Raw genomic sequence first — 20323 nt, forward strand, 5'->3', positions numbered from 1 at the left:
CTTTACTCAATCAGATAAATAACTGGATGGATCCACCATGCATGTGATTCCCCAGACCACAGGTAGCAGACAGCCGATAACATCTCATGGTGTCAGTATGCAAGTGAATATGGTACAAAGGAATAGGAGCAGATCATAGCGTTTATCCGTAATACACACATTTTATTAAAATAATAAAAAGCCTTTTACTGTGGCAGCACTTATTCAGTGCGAGATAACAGCTCTAGTTCCAAATCCCGGAAGACAGCGGGTGATGTCACAGCTCCACCCTTCCCTCCGCATGCGTTACGTCCCAAGGGGAGGTACTTCGTCAGCGGAATACGGAAGAGGAGACAACACTTCTCTTCACTTCCTGTCCCATAGCAAAACAGGAAGTGAGAGGAAATCACTGCAAATTGGGGAAATTCATTGGGGACCCCCAGGTCACCAGAACTAGTGTCCCCATTGGATGATTTCCCCTTTCTTTTCTTGGGACAACCCAAAATGTGGTGTTCCTTTACTTTCACTTTCAATGATCACGGCTAACAGAACATGGAGAAGGTGAATCTCCCTAATGAGGGTACCGACGGCAATAAAAACTGACAGTGTTCTAATCCCTCTGCACTAAAACTAAAGTTTTTTGCCTTTTAGTTATAGTTTCACTCCAATCTCTTCAACTTGATATATCAGAGATGTGGGACTCCAGACATGGCTATCCAGGCTTCTAGGTTCAACAACAAGTTACATGTTTTTTTCTGGACCTGCCCAATAGTCCAATCGTTTTGACTCAACATTTTCTGAATTCTCATGCAGTTCAGTGTTGAGATCCAGATCCTGGGATGGCTATGTTAAACATACACCCACCTGAGCTGACCCTGGCACAATTTAGGCTGTCGCTTCAAATCACTATATCTTCTAAGCAAACGATGGCTAGAGCCTGGAAGATGCCTTTTACTCTGTCTCCTAGCCACTAAAAACAGAGTTACACAAGCCATGGTTGAAGCTATTCTGCAGGTTAGAATATGTAAATAAAAATCTGGTGATCCTGGGTGAACCCATCAATTCATTGCATGGTTTAAACCTTAAATATCCCCTGGAAGGCCCTCTCTCCCCTCCTCCCCTTCCAAGTAAATAGTGAGGTCGAAAAAAGACATCTGTCCATCCAGTTCAACCTATAATGTATGTGTGTGTGTGCGTTTGCTGTTAACCGTACATTGTATACCCCTGTATGTTGTTTTCTTTAAGGTGCCCATCTAATAGTTTTTTGAAACTATCAATGCTCCCTGCTGATACGACTGCTTGTGAAAGAGAATTCCACATCCTTACTGCTCTTACAGTGAAGAACCCCCCCTACATATTTTAAGGTTAAACCGCCTTTCTTCTAGTTTTTAGTGAGTGGCCACGTGTCTTATTGTATTCCCTTTGAATAGTTTGTTCCTTATGCTCGGGTCGCCAGTACAGTATTTATACATTGATATCATATCCCCCCTCAATCGTCTCTTCTCCAGAGAGAATAAGTTCAGTGCTTGTAGTCTTTCCTCATAGCAGATATCCTCCATTCCCCTAATTATTTTTGTTGCCCTTCTCTGGACTCTCTTCAGTTCCAGCACATCCTTCCTGAGGACCGGTGCCCAGAACTGGACATCATACTCCAGATGTGGCCGGACCAGAGTCTTGTAGAGTGGGAGAATAATCTCTATTTCTGGAGTGAATCCCCTTTTTTATGCATCCCAGTATTCTGTTGGCTTTGCTTGCAGCAGCTTGGCATTGCATGCCACTGCCAAGCCTGTTGTCTACCAGTACCCCCAGGTCCTTTTCCATCCTAGACTCACCCAGAGGTTCCCCCCCTAGTGAGTAGCTTGCTTTCTGGTTTCTGGCCCCCAAGTGCATTACTTTACATTTTTCAACATTAAACCTCATCTGCCATGTAGTTTCCCACCCCATTATTTTGTTCAGGTCTGCTTGTAAGGTTTCCACATCCTGCATAGAAGATATTGGCATGCTTACTTTAGTATCCTCCGCAAATACTGAGATACTAGATATCCCCTCCTCTAGATCATTTAAGAATAAATTAAACAGGATTGGTCCCAGGACAGAACACTTTTCACTCACCTCTTTTGCTTATGTTCAGTATCTACTAGTCCTCTTCTACCTCCATTGTTTTTCCTCTTTTTTTGTTACCGACTATTGATTGTACGGTAAAAGCTCAGCTTCTATTACAGTAGGAAATGATCTAATTAACAACCGTATCATATTTTTATGGAATTTTTCCCTGTGCTTCTATATGACTAGCCTACCCTCCCTGCGTGTAATGTTGTGAAAATGTTCTAGAAATGTTTACTTTTAACTTCAGTTTTTACAGCCAATATCTGGTTACCTGGGCTTTACTCGTTATTTTATTTTTTGTTTTGCAGTTCAAATTTAAAGAAAATAAAAAATGTGAAGATGTATGTGTTAAAAAATACACTTCAGATCAACAGAGTAAACAGAAGTTGGAATTCTTGAAGAAGAGTATGCTACTTAACTACCAACATCACTGGTAAGTAACGGTCTGTCATTTTCCTTCAATCTACGTAGTCATTGACATATGTGCTTTTTTTGGATCAGTAAAATGCTTGAGTTATGTGGCATATTCAATTGCACTGGAAAGTGCATCAACAGAGATTAGCATTGGCATGACCTTGCTTGCATTTTACTGAAAGGTCCACTTCAAATTAAACAGTGGGATTTTTGCAATGTCCGCTTAGGTTGCCTGCATCTACTCCCCCCCCCCCCCCCCCCCCAGCACTAATTCCTCTTAAAATTAGTGGGTGTAAAATGAACTTCTAAAGTTAAGTTAGGTTTACACTTTTCTTCACACTCCTCCTCTTCCACCCGCAGTACCCGAGTAAGGATGATTTCACACTTCTGACTAGATTTTGAGAAGTACAGAGCATACAAAATCTCATGGGAAGACACTCTGCAGTGCACTGGAGTGTCTTCTTGCAAGATTTCATTTGCCATAAATGCATTTTCCATAATTTATCCCAGAAGGACAAAGATATCGCCCTCAGCGATGCACAAGATGGAGGGAAGGCAAGTATGAAGGGGAGGGACAATTTGAGCAGATCTTGCATTATATTGCAAGTCCCTCACAGTGATGTTAAAATCTATATAAAAGCATTTTAACTGCAGTTGCCAATGATTTTTGGTATGGGTTCTGTCCTTTAGTAACCTTGGATTAGGCAACTCTAGACTTAGGCACCTGTAATGATGCAAAGGAGTAATTTAGGATTATTCTAATTAATGGTTAACTTTACTTTTTGGGAAAAAAATATAAAACGCACACATTTTTGTAGGAAAAGAAAAATGTAAATTTTATTATATTTTTTCCATCAGGAGCCTGCAAAGCATTGCACCCATGATCAGAGGATCAGAGGTGCAATTTTGGGATCCTGTAGACAAGCCCTGCAGCTTTCAGTCCATACCTCCAATACGGGCTGATTGTTTAAAAGCTGGGCTTGTGAATGAACTACGAAAGCGCTCATCAGCAACCTCACAGTTCATTAGTACAGTAGCCGTGTGGGTGGAGTCTGCATGGCTATCTTATGTCCTATTTTCAAAATGTGACAGTGGGGCAGAAGAACACAAGGTGGGTGGTGGTTGTGCAGGTATGGAGCATGTGAACACTTGAATTGTGAGTGTAAAGTGTCTCATGCTCTGGAAGGTTTATTCATCCTTTCCAAACTCTTGGAACATTTTTCATTGTTTTCTGTCTCTGTCCCTGGATTTTGTGTGGGCACGGTTACTCCCTGGGGTGGCTGGTTCCCAGGCTGTGGGTGCCCCTGGCCTTGGTGCCTGCAGGTGCGCTGTTGCCCTCAGGGGGCCTTCTGTGGGGTGGGTGGCCTTTTTGTGTCCCCTTGGGACAGCTGGTGTGCCTAGGGGGGGGGGGGGGGTGGGTTCCCCGATATCTGCTGCAAGTCGGAGTACCACGTAGTCGGGCAGGCCGAAAATTTAAGCCGTGGCTTTGCGGCCTACAGGCTGGACTTGTATGGGGCGGCCCCAGTTGTGGCAGCTAATGCAGCCATTGTACCCTGGGACACCCCTCCCCTGGCTGGTTGCGGGTACCTTGCAGATCGCACTCACATGGCCGGGCTTCCAAAAATTGAGGACGTTTTTGGGGGAGAGAACAGGGTCCCAGGCAGGTTTAGCTGCCAGGGTGCTGTGGGGCATCCAGCTTCGCCAGTGGCTTTTTGCCGGTCTTCCTGCATTATCGTCGAGCGGCCTCCTATGCAGGCCTCTTTGGAAGGGTGCCCACAGGGGACCACCTTTGGACCCCCCCCCCCTTTTTTTGCAGGCCTCAGTGGGCAACCACTGTGGGGGGCTTGAGTCGCCAACCCCTTGTGCAGGGTTAAGGATGGCATTGGCTTAGCCCCCCCTGCCCTCTCCGGTCTCATCAAATCCTGCATCTGGTTCGGTCGTGGAGGATGGGACCACCTTTCCCTGATCCATCAGACAATGAGGAGGATTACTCCATGTTATTACATGGCTACTGCGCCACTGAAGAGGTGCTGGTAGATGCACTGATTGCTTCAGTGCAGGAGCCATTTATGTTGGAGGATGCAGCTGGGGCTGCTGCGGACATATCTGTTCAGTTTTTCACACATAACCATAACCGCATGGGACAGCTTTTCTCTTATCCAGCTTTATTTTGACAAATGGGTCTATGTGCTGGGTGCATCTAATACGGCCCTTGATGGTTCCAAAACACTTTGCTGTCCGGTATTCCTTGAGAAGTCCCTTCTGAAGAAGTGGGCACTTCCACCGGCGGTGGGTTTCCCTATTTCCAGGTTGACTAAGGCAACCATGTTTCCAGTGATAGAATCCCTGGCTTTAAGGAATCCGGCTGACAGACGGGCAGAATCTCTAAGGCCCGTTTACATGTTTACTGTGGCTGGTGCCTTTTTATAGGGGCATGTTTTGGCCTCCGCTCGGGTGTTCCCCCTGCCTATGGTGAACTGGCAGACCCGTTGGTCCATGGCCTGCAGTTTCTGTGATGCATCTTTGGATGTGGTTCACGTGAGTCTCTAGGCTATCTGTCTCAGCAGTGGTGCTTAGGTGTATTTTGTGGCTGAAATTAAGTGTCTGTGGATCACACCACCAAGAAGGATCTAACTCACTGGTGGCATGGGACTTCCTTTTCAGGCCACGAAAAAAAAAAAATTTCAGCCCTCAGGGACTTCAGAAAAAGGTTCCAAGCCCTTCAAAGACACTTCGAGAGGTTTCTAGCAGCCTTGGTCTGACAATCGGAGAGCAAGCTTCTCCAGACCTGCTGACAAGACCCCTTCCGTATGATGGTTTGCACCCATTCATGTCTGGGGTGGGGGGGATGTCTTCGTTGGTAACGAGGCCATGGACCTCCCAGGTCAGCGACTAATGGGTCCACGAAGTGATTGTATCCAGTTCCGAAATCGAATTTCGTTTCTTGTCCTCCAGAAGTTTTCTTCCTTCCAATGTGCACCTGTCCCCCGGATCGGCTGCAAGCTCTGTTTTGGGTAGGATAGGACTTGTTGCCCCAGGACGTGCTCATCCTGGTTCCTGTATCGGAATGTTTTTCAAGGGTTTTTATTCATACCCTTTCATGGTTCCCAGGTTGGATGGCAAGTTCGTCCGATTCTAGACTTCAAGGCCCTAAACTGTTATGTGCAAGTGCAATAATTCATGAAGTCCTTTCGGACGATGGTGGCATCCCTTTATCAAGGGGGTTCCCTGACTTCTTTAGACGTCATGGATGCCTACTTGCACATTCCTATTTGCACCCGGCATCAGCATTTCCTCTGCTCCACTCTGAGTAAGGGGCACTATCAGTTTGTGGCGTTAACCTTTTGGTTTAGCCTCCGCTCCTCAGTTCCCCGCGAAAGTGTTGGCGCCGGTCTTATCGTTGCTGCATCAGCAGGAGATTTCTGTGCTGGGGTACCTGCACAGCGAGCAGAGTCTTCGTTGGCTCTGATGGCCGATGTAAAAATTACTCTCCAGACTTTGCCGGAGATCAGGTGGATTCTGAATTTCAGAAGTCTGCCCTGGTTCCGACCTGGAGATTGGATTATCTGGGTTACTCTGGATTCAGTTCTAGCCAGTGTGTCCCTTCCTCTGGGAAAGTTGCAGAAGTGGCATTCTGCGATTCAACTACAGTGCCAAAAGTATTCACCCCCCCCCCCCCCCTAAAGTAAATACTTTGTAGAGCCACCTTTTGCAGCAATCACAGCTCCAAGTCTCTTTGGATAAGTCTCTATGAGCTTGCCACATCTTAACACTGGGATTTTTGCCCATTCTTCCTTGCAAAACTGCTGCAGCTCCTTCAAGTTGGATGGTTTGCGCTTGTGAACAGCAATCTTTAAGCCTGATCACAGATTTTCCATTGGATTGATGTCTGGGCTTTGACTAAGCCATTCCAACACATTTACATGTTTCCCCTTAAACCACTCAAGTGTTGCTTTAAGGAGCTGGAAAGGGGCTTCCTCTGTTACCATTTCCAGATAGTCACAGGTTTTGACCCAGGTGGTGACCCAGGCTTATTCGCTTACGGGTCGGGTGGCCCTACCCCCCCCCCCCCTTTCCCTGTGATGGCACATTCTACTCGGGTGCTTCTTGGGCTTTCTGTCAACAGGCATCAGTGACACAGGTGTGAATGGCGGCCACTTGGTCGTTGGTGCGTACTTTTCGAAGTTTTACAAAGTCTATTTTTTTTTGGCATCTGCGATTGCCTCCTTTGGCCGCAAAATTTTTGCGGGCTGCGATTTCGAGGATCCATTTTTCCCGCCTTGAAGGTGTATTTCAGGTTGGGCTTCTTTCTAGTTGAGTTACTATAACCTGAATTGGCTTGTGTCTGGGCCTTGGGTTTGCTAGTCCCACTCATGTTTGGCATTGTTTTGGAATTCCCTATGGTGAAAAATATGGAGCTGTCAGTCAATGAACGGAAGAGAAAATAGGATTTTTGTACTCACCGTAAAATCTTTTTCTCTGAGTAAATTGACACGCAGCACCCACCCCTCTAAGGAGTTTTTATGCTTCTGTTACTGCTTGTTATAAATCTAAGTATCTCCTTAGCAGAAAGGGGGGGGGGGTTATACCAGCTGAGGATGGCCCACAGGGGGTAGCCAAGATTATTTTTGTCTGCCTAGTCCTACTCCTGTAGAGGGTAGCATAACCCTATGGTGAAGAATTTCGAGCTGTGTCTGTCAATGAACTTCGAGAAAAGGATTTTACAGTGAGTACAAAATAATTTTTCCCTTGCTAAAAAATCTTTTCAATATTCCAGCACTCCAAGAGGTGGTTGACAAAAGTGGATGCTACATCCCATTGATGAGCTGTCTTACTAGTGCCACTGCCATTTAAAGAGGAACAAGTTGCTGGTGAAAAAACAAACTTCAGATCCTGCAGGGCTCTTTCACACTAGGAATCCGTCAAACCAACTCTGTTTATCTCAGCAGGGGATCGATCCGCCGATCTCCCGCTTAGCAAGAGGATGACAGCTGTTCTCCGCGCTGTGTCAGGTCCCCATGCATCTCTATGGGGGAATCGGATGGTAACGGCCTGTAGGGTTTCCATCCATCCAGATTTGATGGATCAGATGTCAGCGGACATGTCTCAGCTGACATCCCATGCCCCATAGAGATGCATAAGATGACCGTTAGATCCGCTGAAAAACTGACAGGCGGATCTGAACTGAAAAGGGCCTCAAAAGATACTTTTCATGGCTGTCAACTGCAGAAACTAGAGGAAGAAATCCAGCTTCCACAAATTGTAGTCCATCTGTCAAATAGAACTGTAAAGCAATATTACATTGATACTAGACAATTATAGGTCCCCTCCTTCAATCACTACCATTTTTTTTTTTTAAGTTATGATACCTCTTATTGTGTCCTTTTTCAAGTTCAGCAGAGGCGAAACCTAAGCTTCAAATATTGGTAAAGATTTTGTCACTGTGCTTACTATCAATTGCCGAGGTGTGCAATTATCTTTGAATTTTAGCTAAACTGTATCTTGCTGGTTTACTAAAATACTTTCTAGGTGCTCTCCTATCAAAGAACCTATTCATCACTCCTTTTTTGTCTTCTTTTTTTTTTTTTTTTTTATGTTCTTTTGTTGAGCTTTGCTGGGATAAAAAAAAAAAGTAGTTGTACCAGGCTTTAGTTTTGTTGCACAATTGGTGGTCCCCGGCATTCTTAAAAGTACATAGTGGTAAATGTAATCTATTCAACCTTATCTGCTGACCTAATTGTCAAGTTATGACTAGTACCCTTTGCTGCTGGATCCTAATAGGTATATTAAGAGAAGTGGATGCCTGACCCTTTAGTCCTTGATATACAATGCAATGCAGTATTTTCAACAGTACATTTTAAGTTGGCATTTCTCACCTGAAGTAATTTTATATAATTACGATCTCATTTGTTTATCAAGCAATGTGTGCAGCATTCAAGTAAAATAACTACTTTGATTACAGGATAAGGCACATAAAGAGTCTCTTTACATACCTCAGATGCTGAGCAAGTTAATTTTTGGTTGTCCGATCCAAAGGTATACTGGGGGAAAAAAAAAAATCTGAAAGATCTTGAATTTCACTTTACGCAGGAATATGTGTTTATTTCTCTTTTATAAATATTGCTTGCAACCTTAATTTCTAAATGATTCATCCACTATGTCTCTTTATTTCAGGATTATTGACAATATGCCTGTTACGTGGTGTTATGACGTAGAAGAGAAACAGAAATTTTGCAATCCTGGCTTTCCAATTGGCTGCTACATTACAGAAGATGGTCACCCTAAAGATGCTTGTGTAATAAATGTGAGCATTTAAACAGTGATTGTGCTTCATCCCTCGGTCCTGCTTGTATAGACACAGAGCTGTTAGATTTTAATTGACAAAATGAATAGAAAATAGAGATTCAACAAGCCTGATCTTAATGTCCTAGCTTTCTAAAGGATCTATATTATTTTGAAATGTAAATATTCTTTCATCTACAGTCTGAATTCCATGAGAGGGATACATATTATATCTTTAACCATGTGGACATAACTATATATTACCATGTGGTAGAAGATGAAGCAAAGGGGTCAAGATTGGTTGCTGCTAAACTTGAACCAAGAAGGTAAGTTATACCAATTAACTCTTTCTCCTGCAGGCTTTGGAGGAGGTCTAACACGTAAAAGATGCACATAATTTTATATATTCTTTTGTGTGGATTTAGGTTTCACTGCTCATATGTAAACTCAAAATAATGCTTACCTGTCCATTTAGATGTGGTGCCAGGTTTGGTTTCCTTTTTTCAGGCTTTTTTCCTTTTGCAGCTAAAAATTTTGCCAGTAAAACCCTTCCTGTCAGATGGGAACGGTGCTCAAGCAATGTACTGTATATATGTGGAAACAACATTGTCACCCTAAGTTGAACTGATTTGAACTATAAACCTCTCCTGCTTTGCCTTATCTCCATTGATGGAGGGCCACTGCTTTGTAGTTCACTGAAGATAGCTGAGAAAGCCGTTAACATTGTTTTTTCTTTCAGTTCAGTGCAGAGGAAGTTAGGACACACGATTTCTGACAGGCTCAACATAGATCCTTCTGTACTTGCGGAAAATGCCCTCGGCATTAAAAAAAGAACAATGCTGTCACCACATGTATGAACTTGTAAGCTACAACATATAAACATTTTCTTCTTGGATAGGTTTAGATATAATTTATTCTTTGACGGTTCACATGTGGTGATCATGGAATTTTTTAACCACCTCCCACCCGGGCCATAGTACATATACGGCCGGGTGGGAGTCTCGTCCTTCTGAATGGACGTTCCGGAACGTCCTTCAGAAGGAGAGAGATCGCGCCGCCACGGGCACGCGCAGCGGCGCGATCTCGATGTGCCTGTGTCCCTAGGACACAGAGCAACAAGACTCGGCAGGAGGGCCCTGTGATTGGCCCTCCTGATCACATGACGGCTGTGACCAATCACAGCCGTCATGTAATGTCAATACAGCCGTTGTAACGGCTTCGATCTCTTCTCCTCCTGACAGATCCTGTCAGTGAGGAGAAGATCAGAGGATCGATTCTGCAGCCGGGGTGATCAGTGAGTATTTCTAATTACTCACTGATCACAGGGGGGGTCTGTGCTGGTAATCAGATGATTGATTACCAGTGCAGCCCTGGGGGGAGGGGATGCCACTAGAGCCACCAGGGATGCCCACCTATGACCACCAGGGATGCCCACCATGGCCACCAGGAATGGCAAACAGGGCTCAGAGAGCCTGCCAGTGGTGCCCCCTTTAGTGCTGCCCACCAATGCCATCTCAGTGCTGCCCACCAGTGCCCGTTATTGCCATCTATCAGTGCCGCCCACCAGTGCCCATTATTGCCCACCAGTGCTGCCTATCAGTGCCCATCAGTGCTGCCTATCAGTGCCCATCAGTGCTGCCTATCAGTGCCCATCAGCGCTGCCTATCAGTGCCCATCAGTGCTGCATATCAGTGCCTCCTCATCAGTGCCTGTCAGTGCGGTGTCATCAGTGCTCATCAGTGCAGGAAAAAACGTATCTATTTACAAAATTTTATAACCTAAACAAAAAAACATTTTTTTTTTTTTCAAACTTTTCGGTCTTTTTTTATTTGTGCACCAAAAAAAAAAAAACCTGTCGGTGATCAAATACCACCAAAAGAAAGCTCTATTTGTGGGGAAGAAATTACATAAATTTGGTTTAGGTACAGTGTTGCATGACCGCGCAATTGTCATTCAAAATGCAACAGCGCTAAAAGCTGAAAATTGGTCTGGGAAGGAAGGGGGTTTAAGTGCCCAGTATTGAGGTGGTTAAAGTAGATCTGTAGCCTTGGTAAAGAAATATGTATTATTGTACTTAGATTGGTATTTCTTAGAATTGGAATATTAACCGCTTTAGCGTATTCACACTGAAAGTGTCCATTGACTGCCTACAGACATCTATGCAGACAGTTGCCTGGGGAGTGGCCACAGATATCCTGTATGTTGTGGTGGTCAAGCACACTGCTACAGGTATGAAGCACAGAAGTCTTATATGCAGCAGCCTACCATACGCTCCTGTTTGGGGCACAAGTTACAGTGCCTTGAAAAAGTATTCATACCCCTTGTAATTTTCTACATTTTGTCATGTTACAACCAAAAACGTAAATGTATTTTATTGGGATTTTATATGATAGAACACAAAGTGGCACATAATTGTGAAGTGGAAGGAAAATGCTAAATGGTTTTTCAAAATTATTTACAAATATCCAAAGTGTGGCGTGCATTTGTATTCAGCCCCCCCCCAGTCAATATTTTGTAGAACCACCTTTCGCTGCAATTACAGGTGCAAGTCTTTTTGGGTATGTCTCTACCAGTTTTGCACCTCTAGAGTGACATTTTTGCCCATTGTTCTTTGCAGAATAGCTCAAGCACTGTCAGATTGGGTGGAGAATGTCTGTGAACAGCAATTTATAAGTCTTGCCACAGATTCTCAATTAGATTTTGGTCAGTACTTTAAATGGGCCATTATAACACCTGAATATGCTTTTGATCCAAAAAATTCCATTGTAGCTCTGTCCTGTATGTTTAGGGTCGTTTTCCTGCTGGAAGGTTAACCTCCGCCCCAGTCTCGTCTTTTGCCGACTTCTAATATTTCCCTGTACTTGGCCCCATCCTTCTTCCCATCAACTCTGAACAATTTCCCCATCCCTGCTAAAGAAAAGCATTCCAATAACAGGATGCTACCACCACCATGTTTCAAGGGGGGGATGGTGTATTCAGGGTGATGTGCAGGGTTTTCTGCCACACATAGCAGTCTGCTTTTAGACCAAAAAGTTACAATTTGGTCTCATCTGACCGGAGCACCTTCTTCCACATGTTTGCTGTGTCTCCCACATGGTGTCTCGCAAATGGGACTTCTTATGGCTTTCTTTCAACAATGGCTTCTTCTTGCCACTTTTCCATAAAGGCCAGATTTGTGGAGTGCATGACTAATCGTTGTCCTGTGGAATAGATTCTACCACCTGAGCTGTGGATCTCTGCAGCACCTCCAAAGTTGCCATGGCCCTGTTGGCTGCTTCTCTGATTTAATGCTCTCCTTTCTGTGGCCTGTCCGTTCAGGTGGACAGCCATGTCTTGGTAGGTTTGCAGTTGTACCATATTCTTTCAATTTTCGGTAGGGATGCACTGAATAATTGGCGGCCGAACATTATTCGGCCGAAAATAGAAAAAATAGCACTTTCGGTGTTCGGCCGAATAAGTCAAAAGGCTGAATAATTTTGTGCCGAATAATAGGGCTGAACGATAGTCGATATGATATTGACTATCGTTCTGTGGCCGATATTTACAGGGGGAAGGGACTCGGAGGAGGACAGGAGGACTCACAGACTTCCGTGTTAGGCAGGGGAAGCCGGGACACTTCAGCGGTGAGCATACATACATTACTCACTCGTGCACTGCAGCCCGCCCCACACATTCAGTGAGTCTTACTCTCCTCCCTAGTTTTTTCAATGGCACATTCAGGAAGCCAATCACGCCGTGATTAGCTGCACAGCGAACCAATCACGCGTGCCTGCACACCTGATTGGTTCCGCTGTGCCGCTACTCACGGCGTGATTGGCTTCCTGAATGTGCCATTGAAAAAACTAGGGAGGAGAGTAAGACTCACTGAATGTGTGGGGCGGGCTGCAGTGCACGAGTGAGTAATGTATGTATGCGGCTGTGCTCCTTTCCAGGCTACTACTAGTCCACCTCCAGCCTCCTACTACCACCACTATGAGAGACTGTCTGTCACTGTATAATCTGATCGAGTCCACACTGACACTGACTGACTGTTACTGAGTAATTGATGTTACCACATTAACCCTGACCTGCCCAGTGCCCTGTATCTGCAATTAAAATTTACAAGGCTGCCTGCATGCTTCCTGATTTCCATTCCCAACATCCTTCCCAATCCCTACAGTGTCACTAACATTAACCCTATGGTACAAGGCTGCAGTGTGCACTGAATCCCATTCCCTACAGTAACATTTAGGGAGAGAGAGAGAGACATGAGAGGACAAGAGAGAGAGAGAGTGAGAGACATGAGAGGACAAGAGAGAGAGAGAGTGAGAGGACAAGAGAGAGAGACACGAGAGGACAAGAGAGAGGACAAAAAATTGGCAAAATAAATGGAAAAAATGCAAAACACCGCGTTCGGTATTCGGCCTTCGGCCAAACATTTTATTATTCTTCGGCTTCGGCCAAGAATTTCATTTCGGTGCATCCCTAATTTTCGGCTAATGGGTTGAACAGTGCTCCATTAGATGTTCAAAACATGGGATATTTTTTTTTTTTTTTTTTGTAATCCAACCCTGCTTTGAACTTCTCCACTACTTTATCACTGATTTGTCTGGTGTGTTCCTTGGCCTTGATGATGCTGTTTATTCGCGGAGGTTCTCTAAGAAACATCTGAGGGCTTCACAGAACAACTGTCTTTATACTGAGATTAATTTACACACAGGTGGGCTAATTGGGTGATTTCTGAAGGCAATTGGTTCCACTAGATTTTAGTTAGGAGTATCAGAGTAAAGGGGACTGAATACAAATGCACGCCACACTTTTTTCAGATATTTATTTTAAAAAACTTTGAAAACCATTTATCATTTACCTTCCACTAACAAATTTGTGCCACTTTGTGTTGGTCTATCACGTAAAATCCCAATAAAAATACATTTGTTTTTAGCTGTAACATGACAAAATGTGGAAAATGGCCCACCCTTTGCAGCTATAGCAGCTTCAACTCTTCAGCCTTCAGCGAGTTTGGGGTGGAGGAACGTGACTCACTTCAGAGTCCTAACCTTAACCCAGTTTAACACCTTTGGGATGAATTAGAGCGCAGACTGAGCCAGGTCTTCTCTCCAATCAGTGCCTGACATCACAAATGTGCTTCTGGAAGAATGGTCAAACATTCCCATAGACACACTTAGAAACCTTGTGGACAGCCTTCCCAGAAGAGTTGAAGCTGTTATAGCTGCAAAAGGTGGGCCAACTCAATATTAAACCCTATAGACTAAGACTGGGATGCCATTAAAGTTCATGTGCGTGTAAAGGCTGGTGTCCAATTACTTTTGGTAATATATTGTGTGTAGATAGATCTAGATACACAATTCCTAAATAAAATCTTACACCCACAGTTGATCCAGATCAGCCTTTCTTAACCTTTTCCATACAGAGGAACCCTTGAAAGAAATTTCTGGTCTCGGGAACCCCTGCTAAAAATCTACAACTCATGACACATTAGTGTGACAGTCAGTGGGCAGAATGCTCCTTACTCGTGTCATCGTTGGGAAGAATTACCCCCTTACAGATAGCTAAAAGGAACAATGGTGTCATTGGGAACTTATCTGAGAGGCAGAAGTTGCACATTTCTAAAGGAATCCCTAGCAACCTCAGGAGGAACCCTGGTTGAGCAACCCCGATCAAGAGAGAGGCAAAAAAGCCCGCCAATAGCTTGATCTATTTTGCTCCAGCAGGGGAAAAATAGCTTCCTGTGATTGCCACCGCAATGTGTATGATGGAGCAGGCAGGCTTTAGGCTATCTGGAAGTGCCATAGGTTTGCCTGTCACGCTGACATGACTGGAAGGTTTGGCAGGTATGGCTGTCTGCATTTTGGAGCGGTTCTAGTGACAGGGTCTCTTTAAACATGTATTTTTTTATTTTTTTTCCCGCTGTCAGCAGAATTTAACAGTTCTTAGCAAGGGGAGCAAAGGAAGAATCATTTTCCTTTGAAACTCAAAGTTAATGTGCAAGTGTATTCAGCAAATCAATCATCTTTAGTTGCTGAATACACTTGCACATTTACTATTTGGAAATGTTCCTACTATTAGAATACTGCAGTAAATTGTGGGATTAGTGTGTATAGTATGAGGGTGAAATTGCCATGTGGTATCTACTATTCAGTGGCAGGGCTGTGCAAATGTTTGGGGCCAGGTAACTTAAGTAACTATGACTGTGCAGAATTCTGATGTTGGGATTGGAGGCTTTTATTTTTATTGTTGGGAGGGGGGATGGTTGTGTGCATCTTCATTTTTTTTTTCTAAAACATTAAACTGCTGGCTTCCTAAAGCTGGTTTGCCTTTTCTGTAATATTGGTATAATTTTGTTTTTTGTATGATGTAATATAGCTACAAGCATACTCATGCTGACAAAGCGGATTGTTCTGGGCCTCCTATGGAAATTAAGAATAACAAAGATGAAGTTGAAATCCGATACACTTATTCTGTTACTTTTGAGGTAAGGGTTACCTATTTTAAGACGTAGCTTTTTAGACTTGTTTTGAATAGGTGGATCCAGACAGCCATGTCATGGCTTAGGGTTAAACGCGTTGCTTTTTTTTTTTTTTTTTTTACTTCCAACAGTCATAGGTTGTAGAAGCTTTGTCTTTATACAATATCTATTCGTTAAGTGTACTTTACTGAATGATGATCAGTAAGTTGTGGGCCAGTAAGTGTTTTTGTCCTAGTGTGATTGATTTCCCTAGACTAAGTAATGGCCTGCTAAAGGTTTATAGGGACTTCTTCCCACAGGAAGAGTGATCAGAGTCCCATGTCTAAGGTCCTGGAATTTGCTTCAACTTAAGTAGTAAAGATGCACAGTTTCTAGTTTTTGATGTGGGTGTCATTTTATACCCCTCCCTTTGAACATTTTCCCTAACACTTGCTAAAGCTAATTTAAAAGGGTTTTCTACTTTTGTGTTCTGTTATCTAATGCGCTTAAACCACTGCTAGCACTAGACCATCAGAGCTAAATATGCCTTTAGGTTAGAAGTCAAGCTTTTTCTGATTTTTGTTTTTTTTTTTTTTTTTTGTACATTTTTTATAGAATGGTTTAAAAATGTAATCGGTGATGTCCTTCATTAAAATGTTGTAGTGCAAACTCTTCCATCTTCTCAGTCTTCATCAGGCATGGAGACCTAAAACATTCAAAACTACTGAAGGATTATAGGTCTTTAAAAATACTTGCATTGTTTGTTACTGCATGATTACTATGTTCCAGCTTGGCTAATGTAAGCATGCATATCTCATACCTGAGCGATCACTGTAGTAGTTGCTGCTACTACAGTGATAACTGCGATCTTCTAGGTTCTGTGCCAAGTAGCTTACCTTCTGCATAGTAACTACTGGGGTTTTCTTGCTCTGCACTACTGCCATTTACAGAACACCCTGTATTTTTCCAATACAAGGCATTCACTGATTGCATGAGGTGGAGACTGTGACATCCCTGCTCCACCCCTTGCAGTCAGAAAACACGTTTCTTGTATTAATTGTATATATTTAAATGGTGGCAGTGCCAAGCAAGCAACCTCCCACCTATGGTTACTAGGCAGAAAGGAAGCCCCCTTGCTGTCCTTAAGTTAAGTTGTTTTTATTTTTTTTCCCTTTGCTGTATAGGAAGAAAAAGAAATCAGATGGGCTTCAAGATGGGATTACATTCTTGAGTCTATGCCACATACACACATTCAGTGGTTTAGGTGAGCATATGATTTTACGGTTATTTATACATTTCTTTTAAGCCAGTAGATAGTATTTCAGCCCCTGGACTCCTTATTACAGTTGCAAAACCCTGTTCTGTTTCCACTCTGGTACACCTTAGGGTAAAAGGAGCGGAGTCCTCCCTGTTTACTATCATTACTGCATGCATGGAGGGGCATCTGTTTAGCCCACCTGAATGCCAGAACTCTTGGCAGGAGAAAAACGACCTAAACTCAGGAAAAGCCACCTATTGCATGCACTTTTTAGGTGTGTCCAGTATGTGAGTGTTAGAGTCCATTGGCTAGGATGTTCATTATTCAGAATGCATGAACGCTAGATGGATTTAGTGTATTTTTTTTTTTCTAATGCTCTTCATCTCCCTTCCTGAACACACCTTTTTTGGTATTTTTTGTTAACCTCCCCCCTGAAAACGCTCATAATATGCTTTGACTTGCTTATGAGTACTTTTACAGGCTGAAAAAACAAAAAAGCCAAATGCCTAGAAGATCAGTATTTTTCAAGCCCAAGGTGCATGAGGGCTTAGACATAGCAAACAGCAGAGATGTATGTCTATGTCTAACACTTTGATCTTAATCCTTACTAACTACTAGTTTACATCAATGAATGTGGTTCCTGACTATGTATATATAATGACATGCGGTACAACATGATAAAAAAGCTCTGTTGTGGTTATGCGTGAAATAGATGGGAAAATTAGTTAGTAATTAAAGGGGAGCTCCACCCAAAAGTAGATGTTCCACTTGAAGGCCTCCTCCTTCCCTCTCCTCTAAATGGCAATTTTGTGGGGGGCGCCTAGGCGATCTGAGCAGAAGTTCACCTGGGATATGTCAGGCCCCAGAAGACTGCAGGACCGTTCAAGTGCGCAGCTCATGTGTGCATTGGGCACCCGCCTGTGAAGCCTCAAGCTGTTACAGCTGGGTGCCCACAGTTGAGATGCCGGGGAGAGAAGACCGAGGGAAGGGGTGGCTTTGGTAAGCTTATCGCTGGATCCTAGGACAGGTCTGTTTTTATTAGGTTAGCAGCTTACAGTTTTTGTAGCTGCTGAATTTTATTAAAAACAAAAATGACACTGGAGCTCCTTTTTAAAGTTAAAATGGAACTGTAGTCTCCTCCCCTCCCAATGCTGCAGCAGATCTCGCCTGCTCAGTCTTCTGGGTTCAGGTTATTTGGCAGTTTTGATTAGCTGTGGCAAAACATACGGAATTTTGTACATGCTCAGGAGCTCATTCATCCTGGCAGATGCTGGAATTGTGCATTGAGCTGTGCGTGTACACCTCTGTGACACTGTCAATAAGAATATAAGAAATAGTTGGGCAATAATCCGTTACTGCAGAATAAATTATAGTATGCTGCAATAAAAAAAAAAAAAAAAAAAAAAGTTTGGTCACCTTTTTTAAATTAAAGTTCCAGAGTGGTTTGATTTTAGAGTGGTTGATGTCAGGTGTTTTTTTTTTTTTTTTTTTTTGCCCTCTGTGTTCCCACTAGTGCCATTCTTCCCTGCCCTGGGAACCATTTTCACTGGAAATTGAACAAGAGGAAAAATTACAATTGAGTAGTCACTGGAACAGGGATAGAGGCGATATCTTTTAGATGGCACTCGTTTTCTTGTGGCAGCTGCCTGAGCTGGTTTACCTCACTTTGCAGAAATGAACTGCTACTTCCTGTTGTGTCTGCAGGACTGGAAAAGTGAAAGTAAATCTGTAGAAAAGAGAAGAGAATGATTTTTTTCTTTCAGCTTCTTATTTTTAAATACCAAAATGTCCTTCAATATAATTTTGAGGACATATTGATGTGGGAAATTTAATTTGCTAGCCTTTTTTTATGTCCTGAATGTAATTTTGTATCTTCTGTGCTTGGTTGCGCAAGTTCTAAAATGAAAATGGACCTATCGAGTTGCAGAATTTACCGTACTTTTCTAAATGAATGGCATCTTGCAGACAGGTTACTTTTGCCATAAACCATTTTAAATCCTGATTTTTTTTTTCTTGTTGCAGTATAATGAACTCCTTAGTGATTGTGCTGTTTCTGTCTGGTATGGTTGCTATGATCATGCTGAGAACGCTTCATAAAGATATTGCAAGATACAACCAGATGGATTCTGCAGTAAGTAACTGAAGCACAAAAATACTGTACCAACAAATTCACATCTTTTGAAACGGGCATTATAGTTTTTAAGCTTTCAGTACAGCGTTTATGCATTGGTTTTCATTAGCTGTACACTTGCCTGTTTTGAAAAGATTTTTTTTTTTTTAACTATCTGTATGTAAAATTACCCTTTTACCTGTGTAAAATGCACCATACAAGTTATATCCTTTTAAATGTATCTAAATATTGTGAACGAAGGGCCTGCAGGAACAATGCATCAATTTTGGTCATTCAGACTAGTGCACTACATAATTGTTGGCATATATGAAAACAAATTTAGAATTTTTTTCTTTTTTTTGTTCTAATGTAAATGAACCCCTATTGGCTTTGAATTTGGAACCTTAACCGGTTGCCGACCACCGCAAGTACATATACTGCGGCGGTCAGCCCCGGCCAGGCAAAGTGACGTGTATATATATGTCACTTGCTTGTGAGCCAATAGCGGGCGAGCGCGGAGGAGGTCACTTGGTGAAAAGGGAGAAAGGCAGACGGCTGATGTAAACAAGCCGCCTGTCATTCGCCCCTGTGTAGGAATGGTGATCATACAGTTCTACTATGTAGGGCCGTTGATCACTTTTCCTACACTAGTAGCCATGTCCAATCACAGTAAGAAGCACGCCCCTAGGGGCACACTTAACCCCTCCTTCCCCAATAAAGTTAACCCCTTCCCCGCCAGTGTTATTTTGCAGTAACAGTGCATATATATATATATATATATATATATATATATATATATATATATATATATATATATATATATATATATATATATATATATATATATATAGCACTGATTACTGCAGTAATGTCACTGGTAACCCCAAAAGTGTCAATGTCAGTCAATGGTCCGATCTGTCCGCCGCAATGTGGCAGTACCGCAAAAAAAATCGCAGATCGTCGCCATTACGCGTTAAAAAAAAAAAAACACCAAAAATGACAAAAATCTTTCCCTTAGTTAGTAAACGCAATAACTTTTGCGCAAACCAATCAAAATACGCTTTTTTTTTTTTTTTTTTTTTTTTTTTTTTTAAACCGAACATATGTAGCATAAAACAAATTGGCCTAAAATGTTAAATTTTGTGTTTTTTTTTTTTTTTTTTGGGAATTTCATATAAAAAAAAAAATGTGAAAAATATTTGTTTTTGCAAAATTTACGCTCTTTTTTTGTTTATAGCGCAAAAAGTAAAAATCGCACAGGTGATCAAATACCACTAAAAGAAAGCTCTGTTTGTGGGAAAAAAAGGACGTCAAATTCGTTTAGGTACAGCGTCGCACGACCGCGCAATTGTCCGTTAACCACTTAAGCCCCGGAAGATTTTACCCCCATTCCGACCAGGGGGTATTTTGCGATTCGGCACTGCGTGACTTTAACGGAGAATTGCGCGGTCGTGCGACGCTGTACCTAAACGAATTTGGCGTCCTTTTTTTCCCACAAACAGAGCTTTCTTTTGGCGGTATTTGATCACCTGTGCGATTTTTTGATCACGCGCTATAAACAAAAAAAGAGCGTCCATTTTGCAAAAATAGCAATATTTTTCCCTTTTTTTTATATGAAATTCCCCCAAAAAAAAATGTAAAAATCAAAATTTTTTAAAATTTTCGGCCAATTTGTTTTATGCTACCTATGTTTGGTAAAAAAAATCGCAAAAAGCGTATTTTGATTGGT

General features: G+C 42.6%; 1 protein-coding gene across 1 annotated transcript in view; it reads left to right on the forward strand.

Annotated features, from left to right (window-relative positions):
• The window catches only part of TM9SF2 (transmembrane 9 superfamily member 2), a 64507-nt gene that overhangs the window by 15614 nt on the left and 28570 nt on the right, over positions 1-20323 (forward strand). Inside the window, exons 4-9 of the mRNA XM_082247031.1 lie at positions 2394-2518; positions 8674-8803; positions 8983-9107; positions 15145-15253; positions 16411-16490; positions 18507-18615. Coding sequence (XP_082103157.1) covers positions 2394-2518; positions 8674-8803; positions 8983-9107; positions 15145-15253; positions 16411-16490; positions 18507-18615 — 678 coding nt within the window. The remainder of the gene's footprint in view (positions 1-2393; positions 2519-8673; positions 8804-8982; positions 9108-15144; positions 15254-16410; positions 16491-18506; positions 18616-20323) is intronic.

This window comes from Pelophylax lessonae (genome assembly GCF_965119305.1).
Source record: "Pelophylax lessonae genome assembly, chromosome: 2".
Lineage (NCBI taxonomy): Eukaryota > Metazoa > Chordata > Amphibia > Anura > Ranidae > Pelophylax > Pelophylax lessonae.